Source organism: Nansenia antarctica (assembly GCF_963989245.1).
Source record: "Nansenia antarctica genome assembly, chromosome: 6".
NCBI lineage: Eukaryota > Metazoa > Chordata > Actinopteri > Argentiniformes > Microstomatidae > Nansenia > Nansenia antarctica.
In genome coordinates this window covers 31,295,011-31,305,683 of record NC_137676.1, presented here as the reverse complement: position 1 = coordinate 31,305,683, position 10,673 = coordinate 31,295,011, and the positions used below count along the sequence as shown (strand labels likewise).

Here is a 10,673-nt window from a genome sequence, read left to right as displayed (position 1 = left end):
ATATTGGAAATGCGTCCGTCTGATCTGCAAACCTACGATGGCTATTTCGAAGAAGGGAAATGTGGCAAAAGAGCGAAAACGTACGGCTGCAACGATAGCTTCTTATCGCGTGAGTCACGTTCTTGTTAAACACAAGAAGTCATTCAAAGACGGCGAAATTGTGAAAAAAGTTTCTCGAGGCTGCAGATTGCCTTTTCGATGACAGATCCACAGTGGCTGATGACACCTTGCAACCAGCTCCTACAGCCCTGACTATTAGAAACTAGCTGCCTCCTCCCAGTGCCAGGTCTCCCACTAAGGTAGAGAAATGCATTTATTTCCTCCTTTCAAACTAGGGAACTACCTGTTTTGTATCTGGTTTACTTTTCTGTTTGTTGGATCAGTAGTTGGCTATGGTACTGCAGACTGGCTGTCAGTGTGTGAGTGAGAGAAAGTGAGTGTGTGTGTGTGTGTGTGTGTGTGTGTGTGTGTGTGTGTGTGTGTGTGTGTGTGTGTGTGTAAGAGAGTGAGAGAGAGAGAGGGAGAGAGAGAGGGAGAGAGAGGGAGGGTTTGTGCTATGGCTCCCTATGCAGACTGGCAAATGTGTGTGTGTGTGTGTGTGTGTGTGTGTGTGTGTGTGTGTGTGTGTGTGTGTGTGTGTGAATGTGTGTGAGCGAGAATAGCAAAGAGGGAGGGTTTGTGATGGTCTTCTCCTGTGGCTGTGTGACAGAGAGAGGGAAAGTGTATTGTGAGTTTACTATGCAGGCTGGGAACTGTGTGTGTGTGTGTGTGTGTGTGTGTGTGTGTGTGTGTGTGTGTGTGTGTGTGTGTGTGTGTGTGTTTGTAGTACGTGCATGTACGTTTGCGATGTTGAAACTAGACTGGTAGATCTTGGCAGACTGGCTACTTGAAAAGTAGATCTTGGTTCCAAAAAGTGTGAGCACCCCTGCTATAGAAGGTCTTTATGTATAGAAAATCTTCTAATGGCAATGACGATTACATAGTTTTAAATTTCAACATAAGTATGGCATCCAATGAAGATAATTGAATATTCAATTCCAGCTGATTTCTCAAGGAGGACCACGCATTTCATATGATGTATTTGTTTGATACATTTGCGGCAAAAATGTACACCAAAAATATATGACGTAAATCTATAGCACATTTTCTGACATTGGGGGCCGCCCATACAGTATTATATTTATATACACGTTCAGAAAGACACATTTCTGAGTCCTAAATGTGTCTCTGTGGTCATTTCTAAGATATCCAAGTTACGATGATAATTTGGTCCCACGACAATGAAATATTTGCCCATTTATTTGTGAAACCAAGGCAAAAATAAAAACCTTGAAATGGACTGAATCTTATATAACTAGCAAAACAATAAGCAATGATAGCTGACATTTTCCTATGGTTAACATTAGGGTTTTGTCAGTTAAACTAGAACATTATCGAATGGAGCTATTTAATCTCTTGCCTCAAGAGTAGGCTGCAAAGCACATGGTAAGAGCGTTCACAAGGACTTGAGTTCTCTCAGAAGGAAAGCACTCTCTTCAGCTGGTAAGGAGACCGTCCCATGAAAGATTGACTTCATGTGTTACTGGGACAACTGTCCTACATCTGGTTTATCCCTGTAACACAGGAATTATTTTATGAATTTTCTGTTCTTTTGCAATATTCAATATGTGAACAGATGTGATATCTGGTATGATTGTGCTCTTATTAGTTCACAGATCACTTTAAAACTAGACACTTATATGGACTCATCTGGTTTTGTAGTGTTCTGTTTTGAAGGTGCTAGGTTGTGTCCTGCTTTTAACGAATTACCACTTTGAGGGCTTTATGAACCCTTCATAAACCCTTTATAAAGCATACAGAGAAACTTTACAAATCACTTATAAGCAAATGTCATACTGTGTAAAGGTGGCCCCTTTAGATTGTGTCAGTTTACTTAAACATTATTTGTGATGTATTTATGCAGTCTTTATTTCTTTAAAAAAAAAGTCAAGCTTAATAAAGCTTTAAAAGTGGTACTTGGTTTTTAGTGGGACCCATGGTTCTTGGCATGATTGTGAAATGAGCAGTGCTTTCATTCTGATCCTTACATAGCGATGTCCATCACACAAAAATACACAAGACATTCACCATGAGAACGTAACATTCAAGGACATTATGTTGGTAAATGCATTTGACATGTTAGGCTATATGCTTAATAATATTATGTGAATAATTACAGATAAGACATGGTATTACTTAAAGTCAAGTTTTCAATGACATGAAACCCGATCGTTTAATGGTTGCATTTGAGAACTATATGATATTCATGTGCAATGTCAAATAAAGACTCAATGCAATGGGGCCCGCGTACATTTCCATTTGGACGTTTTCAGCTTACTTCAAAGCATTACATTTCTAACAGTTCAGTTAAAACTTGTTTCATCTATTAAAAACAGAGCTCAATGAGGAATAGCGTTGCTTTAATGAATGACCAGATTGTAGAATATACGTCTAGCTGTCAATGGAGATTAGGATACAGTATGGATACAGTATAGATTTTCTCCAAGTCAAACGTCTGTTGATCATGACTCTCCATCCTTGAAGCAAACATAGCAGCAGAACTGTTCTAGGTTCAGAGCACTAATGTATTAGTCAGTGCAGCGGATGCAGGGAACCCAGATGATAGATATGCCAAGACTGCTATCGCTCAAAAACTACAATTCCCACAAGCCCCATAAGACCAATAAACAAAGAGTACCGAATGACTTTTGTGCGAGGGCACAATTATGTTAAACAACATCAAGTGAAGTAAGTGACGCTAGTGTAGGTATGTATGATCCAGGACTAAAGGTCCTCATACAGTTCCGATACGTACAGTTTGAGCAAATGTTTTGACAGAAAAAGAGCAGGGCATCTATTTGACGTGCTAATGCAGTCCTTTTGAATCAGACACCGCTAATGTTAGGTTATATATACCATACAGTAGTTTGTGTCCATGAGACCTTGGGTACGGAGGCCATTCCGTTTCAGGGCTGGCCGAGCTGCAAAGCATGCTGGGAGGTGGCATGGTCCTGGAGGGAGGGAGGTGGATGAGGGGTGACTAGGGGGGTGGTGGGGGATGTGTGGGGTGGGGTTGGGGTAGGGAGGAATGTTTGAAGAAGGCAGACGGAGGGAGGAGGGGTTAGGGGACAGGAAGTGGGAGGCGTCTACTCTTTGACCATGTCCCCTTTCTTGAGGATGATCTGCCGTTGCCATGGCGCCAGCTTGGTCTCGTCGTAGCCCAGGGTCCGTAGTCGCTCCTGCTCCGTCTTCTCCTCGCTCTCCTTGGCTATCTTCATCTGCTCCTCCTCTTTTCTGAACGCAGCAATCAGGAGGGGGGAAGGAGGGCACAAGGCGTCAGCGTGATTCCTTGTGTGTCCTAATTAGGTGATTACACCTATAGATTGGGCCAGAGGTTTTTCCCGATCTGATCAGGTGAACCAACCAAAACACATGGCCAAGAAAATCTCCAGGCCCCACTTTAGTTGCAGGGACTCTGAATATCTAACAACTTTTTTTGACAGGATGGTAAATTAAGGAGGATCATTTTAGTAGGTGATTGATATGATGATATGATATGAGGACACAATAATGCAATTCCTGCTTCAAATTCTTCTGAACCAGCAATGGAAAGCTTTCATCGAAGAATATTCATGGGGAATTGATCCGGCTTCATGAAATTTCCGGCAGACATGCAGCATGGATTTAGTTTTTTTATCATGCTGTGTTTTGGATTTGATTTGACCATTGATCATATCATTATAGACCAGCAGATGGGGGTCTTGCTCTCAAATTCAAACTCGTATTTTCTTTCATTTTGTGTTTAACTTTGACTATGGTACATATTCAGACATGGCTAAACAGGACGTTGATATAAAACAGACGGTAGCGTCTTAGTTCTTACCTTTTCTGTTCCCTGTCCGACCCGGAGAAGGTAAGCACAGAGAGAGATTTTATAATTACAGTATGAATGCACGCTACTCTACGTGTGATATGAATAAAACAGCAATAAGAGAGAAATGTATGGTTATATACAGTATGTACATATTCTGAACATCCCCCCAAAAAGGCATGACTTTGGAATCAATTCAACGTAAGACAGTACTGGAAAAAGACACAGATGAGCTCAAAGACAACAGACCTGTCAAGACAGATGGGACAGAAAAGACAGACAACACAGACATCAGAAAAAATAATCAAGGAGCAGAAGAGGAGTGGCCAGCGAAGACTCTGGCCCCTGATTGGAGGATGGAAGGGTGGCACTGCCCTGTCACTCACTTCTCTTCATCTATTTTCTTCTTCATGATATCTCTTCTCCAGGCTGGCATGGAGGCCAGGCGTTGGGTCTCCTCGTCTGCCTGTAGGGGGAGAGGGGGGAGAAGGGGAGGGAGGGAGGGGGGGAGAAGGGGAGGGAGGGAGGGGGGAAGATGGGGAGGGAGGGAGGGAGGGGGAGAGACAGAACTGTCAGACAGGGCCCACACTGTTCATTTAGGTTAGATTCAACCTTTCTGTCACTGCACTGCTTTAGGCACAGGGTCAGCCATAGTCAGCGCCCCTTGGAGCAATTAGGAGTTAAGTGCCTTGCTCAAGGGCACAACGGCAGCAGTAGGCACCTTAGATATGATGCCAGCAGCAACCCTCCAGTCACCAGCAGCTCACATGCGAACCAGAGACCTACCGATTGCTAGCCGGCCTATCTAGCCTCTAGGCTAGGCCTAGTGCGGACCTCTGCCCCCAGTGTCCTGGCTACCTGACCCCCGTCTCCTCACCAGAGACGCCACACAGGCCACAACACACAGCATGCACATCTCCCATGCAGTCGTCCCACTGGACTTCACACATCTTGTCTTTGATCCTTTATGATGAAAGGCCACAGGATCCACTCCATGAATTCCCTCATACCACTGACCTGAGACCAGCTCTGATTTGAGGATTCTCAGGCAGTGGGCCTGTAGAGCAGTCACAGTCTGGTAGGCATATCAGTCTCCGGCTTCAGATCATTGCTTTGGCTGGCATGACAAAAGACTGACAAAAGACTAGAGGGATTGGCTGAATAAAAAAACAGATCTGGCAACAAGGCTGTACTATTAGATCAGATTGAACTTGATTGTCATTGCAGAGTACGCGCTGTATGGCAAGTATGGTAGTTAGAGGAATATACAGGAGAGGATAGTAGTAAGCTATGTACAGTTAAGGTAGCTATGTACAGTTAAGGTAGCTATGTGCAGTTACGGTAGATATGTACAGTTAAGGTAGCTATGTCCAGTTAAGGTAGGTATGTACAGTAAGGTAGGTATGTACAGTTAAGGTAGCTATGTACAGTTACGGTAGCTATGTACAGTTAAGGTAGCCAGGTACAGTTAAGATAGCTATGTACAGTTAAGATAGCTATGTACAGTTAAGGTAGCTATGTACAGTTAAGGTAGATATGTACAGTTAAGGTAGCTATGTCCAGTTAAGGTAGGTATGTACAGTAAGGTAGGTATGTACAGTTAAGGTAGCTATGTCCAGTTAAGGTAGCTATGTCCAGTTAAGGTAGCTATGTACAGTTAACGTAGCTATGTCCAGTTAAAGTAGCTATGTACAGTTACGGTAGCTATGTACAGTTAAGGTAGCTATGTCCAGTTAAGATAGCTATGTACACTTAAGGTAGGCTATGTACAGTATGGTGTATACAGATGTAGAAATAGAGACTATATCAAAAAGAGGTATGTGCAATGTGCAAAAATATGGTATGTGCAATGGTAGTATTTGTAAACAGCAGTAGTTCAAAGGGGAATTGAGTGTTCACATTGACCAGACTATAAATAAAGATGAACGAACAAATGATTGTGTGCAAAACAAAATAAACAAATGCAAAATCAAATGACTGCTCTTTAAGCATGAAAGTCTGTCAGACTCCTTTAAACACAATGAAATCAACTGACATCTCTTTAAGCACTAACTGAATGTCTGTTCTTTAAACACACTGAAATAAACGGACATCTCTTTAAGCACTGCTCTGTTCTGTAAACACTGAAATCAACTTTTCAACAAAAAGTTACAGCCTAAGCATTTATTTATGCTACAAGCTTAATCGTCATCATCACTGCTCTCTTGACTGCTGTAAATTATCACTGTCCTCAATTTCAACCATGGTAGAGGATGTTTTTTTTTGGTGCGCAACAGCGCCTTCATGCGGCTGATCTGCCGCGCAGCATGCATTTTGGCGACGCATGCGCACTGGCGCACCAGTTATGTGCACCCCTGGACATAACGCTTCCTCACAGTTCCGCTTCATCATCCCCGACAGGTAGAGGAGAGCAAACACAAGCGCGCGCGCTCTCTCTCTCTCTCTCTCTCTCTCTCTCTCTCTCTCTCTCTCTCTCTCTCTCTCTCTCTCTCTCTCTCTCTCTCTCTCTCTCTCTCTCACACTCACACACACACACACACACACACACACACACACACACAGAAACATAATCCTCTTCCCTCTTTCAGGTGGTAACTGGAAGTGGGGCAGAGAGAGATAGAGGGGGGGGGAGCCATCTTGGATGTCTCCTCTCCACCTGACTGCAGATCCATTACCCCGTCACATTCCCCTCCCCGTCACATTGCGCTGGTCCTAGCCAACGGTATCCAGGTAAGCGTATCTATATACACATTGCATTTTTTATGACTCCCCAGGGAATTTTAGAATGGGAAAAAAAAAAACGAATCAAGATGTCAATTGATACGTGTGCAGACTAGAAAAGTGAATCGGAGCAAGTTTAAAGTTACCAGTAGCAGGTCAGGATCCACTTAGATTTACATGTGACCTCCCATCTGTCCTGCTACTCCACTAAGGTCAAATCTAAAGAACCCAATCCTTTTTACCTATGAAAACACACACACACACACACACACACACACACACACACACACACACACACACACCTTTCCCTTCCCTTCTGGTGTGAATTAATTTAGAAACGGACCCTATGAACATTATGAATGAAGGGAATTATTATTATTACTAGTTGCACCACTAGTGTATCCTGTCTTACCTGTACTATTGTCACTTTTATCTTGTATTATGCCTATTACCTTATTGTCTGCAAATTGTCTGGACACTGCTAACTATATCCTGTCTTATTAGACTGCTTCAAGTTTCAAGTTTATTGTTACGTCACATTACACGAGTTTAAGAGAGCAGAATTCTTAGGCTTTGGTTCCTGACATTGCAGCACAAGACATAAGGCAATAGGCATAATTCATGATAAAAGTGAAAGTAGGACATAAGTGACCAAAAACCAAGTTTACGGTGACCAAAAACCAAGTTTACGGTGACAATAGTACAGGTAAAACAGGATACACTAGTGGTGCAACTAGTGATCATAGATAGTTCAGTAGTAAAGTGTCTGTGAGCTTAAGGTTTCCATAGACGGTGTACATGGGGTGTGCTTGGGGATGATAGTCAATTGCTTTCATTATGTGTATTAGGTAGAAATTGTGTATATGGACAACTTTGTCTTGGTTATCCTGACTCCAGATCAAATGTTAGCTTCAATGAAGGAGCTCAATGTGGGTGTGGGGATCCTTGCCTGACCTTTGTGGATGTACGAGGCCTAGGCTTTGAAGGGCAGAGGCACAATGTCTCTATTAGGTACAATAAGAGATCCCAACAGCTCTGTACATTGCATTTCTTTCAGTGACATTCCTAATAAGCCCTTCTCAGCAGCACAATTGTAACAGAAGCTGCTGAAACCGGGAACAAGTCGGCAATCAATCAAAATGTTCAGACTTTTATTCTGAAAAATGTAAGTAAATGTCAACGTTGTTGAAAATCAATGACACACTCGCTAGTCAAGCCAAAATATTGCAATTTGGTGAGTAATCCCCACTACTACTAGGTTTGACTAGCGAGTGTGTCATTGATTTTTCCATTTTCAACGTTGACATTTATTTACATTTTTCAGAATTGAAGTCCGAACATAATATGGTCACCATATGGTTGGTTGCCAACTTGGTCCCGGTTTCACCAGCTGCCCTTTAACAAAGCAAGAGCACCTCACCACCCTCAAGACCTGTGCTGGTGAAAACTGCAGAAAGATCATAGAGGATATTTGGAGTAGAGCAACTTTGCAAACTTTATTGATTACAACAATTTATTAAACAAATGGAAGAAAACAAAAAAAAACATCCAGAAAACCACACATTTAAATGCAAAATAATTGTTAGCAATGACATATTACAATTAAAATGATACTCATTACTATTAAATTAGAACTCTGCTAAATAATAAATAAAAAAAGAGAGTGATATTTGTTTGCACCTTACCAGGAGAATGGTCAATCATTACAACAAGACAAGAATGCTAATGGTTCTAATGAATGATCAAATGTTTGGTAATATCAGATATCTGTGAGAGTTCATGTAACAAAATCATGTTCATTTTCATTGAACATGAACTGTGCAATAACTGTTTAACATGAAGCTTCTGCAGTTAAAAGAACACGTACACAGTACTGTGGATACAGTACTTCTTAATAAGGTCACAGACGGGGGAAAGACGATAGCATGTGAGCGCATTGAGTAACTTAAATACTCTGAACCCAACACTGGAGACCTACTTTCTTCGTCATGCAACAATCAGCATGTAAAGTATTACACGTGTAAGCCTGAAGGCTGAGGACCAGGATGTGGTTCAGTCAAAATGGAAAACTTACTTCCCCCTTTAAGCCCAAAATCCTCATTCATGTTTCCCATCAGTATTATTTCTAATAGTTCATTTCAGTAATAATGCCTGAGAGGCCATATCAATATGTGACAGCAGCTGGTGAAACCGATCAAATGTGACTTTTATTCTGACAAATGTTGTTGAAAATCAATGACACACATCGCTAGTCAACTAACACAGCTTGTTTTGTGAGCCTGCTAACAATGTAAAGTAGTGTTATAGTTAACTAAGTAGTAGTGGGGATTACTCACCGAATCCATTGCATCGCAATATTTTGGCTTGACTAGCGAGTGTGTCATTGATTTTTAACAATGTTGACATTTATTTTCCATTTACATCATTTACATTTTTCAGAATGAAAGTCAGAACAATTTGATTGGTTGCGGACTTGTTCCCGGTTTCACCAGCTGCCGTCACATATGGTGATGGTAGGGGGAGTTGTTAGTCACAATGCACAGTGGTACCTACAGTATGTACATTTTAATTTTAAAATAGCGCTAAATGGCCATTATAAATTGGTAGCCATAAAGGCTAGATAACACCATGAAGAACGTTCAGTGAAAAGAGTGTATTAGTTCAAACGAAGCATTTTCTAAAATCTGCTGCTCGGTAGGACACTGGCCTTTGTGCCAATTTCATGTTTGTTTTGTTCACAAGGATATGCACATGTTTGGCCCTAATAGACAACGTAGCATATTAGGCATGTTTTCAGTTGTTCAGTGTGGCCAGCAGGGGCAGCAACGCGCAAAACTACATGCTGGATTTAATTAGTTATAGGTTGCAGTGGTTTCTGTCGTGCAGTGAGGAATATATTTCCACAAATTACAAACGTAGTCAAGGGAACATAATAAACAAATCTACTGTGGCGTAGGATTATAATTACAGGTGATTCAACTGTGACATTATCTTTATTAAATCTCAGCTTTGAATGCCTCTCAGCCAATCACAATATTTATTCTGATAGAATAAAGGCCAATGCACACAGCGTGCGATTTCTGTTGCGCGTCAACATTCCATTTTGAAGTTTGAATGGAAGTCTATGAGAACATCGCATTTCAACACACACGGCCCCGATTTTAATCGCACGGCGAAAATTCGATTCCATTCATTTTGAATGGGACAAAGCACACGGCGTGCGAGTTTTGTCGCACTGTCAAATTTGTGCTTTTTCCCATTCAAAATGAATGGAATCGAATTTTCGCCGTGCGATTAAAATCGGGGCCGTGTGTGTTGAAATGCGATGTTCTCATAGACTTCCATTCAAACTTAAAAATGGAATGTTGACGCGCAACAGAAATCGCACGCTGTGTGCAGAGCCCTTAAGAAGCACTCAATAACATGAGCATTAGGACTTCTCACATTCACACAGCCTAAATGTATTTACATACACTTTTTTTTACAATTGTAAAGGTTTGACATTTTCAACACCATTCATATAACACATTTAATACTTGTATAATATAACAAATAAAAGCATGGTGCTAACAACGTTTAGATTGTGGGTTTGATTCCCGCTGGGACCATATATACTGATGTATGCACTCACTGCAATGTGAGTCACTTTTAGGGATAGTGGGTGAGTTGGACTGGTGATCAGAAGGTTCAAGAGTTCAAATCCCAACTGGGAACACCACTACTAGTGTGCCCTTGAGTAAGGCACTTAGCCCAAAGTTACTCCAGGGAGGCTGTCCCTGTAACCTCTAATAATTATTAATTATTAATAACAATTATTGGAAGTCGCTTTGGATGAAAGTGTCTGCTAAATAGTCAAATGGAAAATGTATATAACATCAAATTGCGTTTCACAACTTGCATTAGCATAATGTGAAAATGGACATAGCCTGACTGAATATAATAAGCTCGACCCGTCTGAATATACTATGCTCTATGATTTATTGATGACTACTCACCTAACACAATACATTTAATTTCCAACTATTCCAGATTTTTCTATTAG

At 41.4% G+C, this 10,673-nt stretch overlaps 1 protein-coding gene across 1 annotated transcript in view; it reads right to left on the bottom strand.

Annotated features, from left to right (window-relative positions):
* Positions 1-3,021: 3,021 nt before the first annotated feature.
* Positions 3,022-10,673, bottom strand: part of espn (espin) — an 80,977-nt gene continuing 73,325 nt past the window's right edge. Inside the window, exons 13-14 of the mRNA XM_080533631.1 lie at positions 4,297-4,376; positions 3,022-3,333 (exon numbers count right to left, since the gene is read on the bottom strand). Of these exons, the coding sequence (XP_080389757.1) occupies positions 3,186-3,333; positions 4,297-4,376 (228 nt within the window). The 3' untranslated portion in view covers positions 3,022-3,185. The remainder of the gene's footprint in view (positions 3,334-4,296; positions 4,377-10,673) is intronic.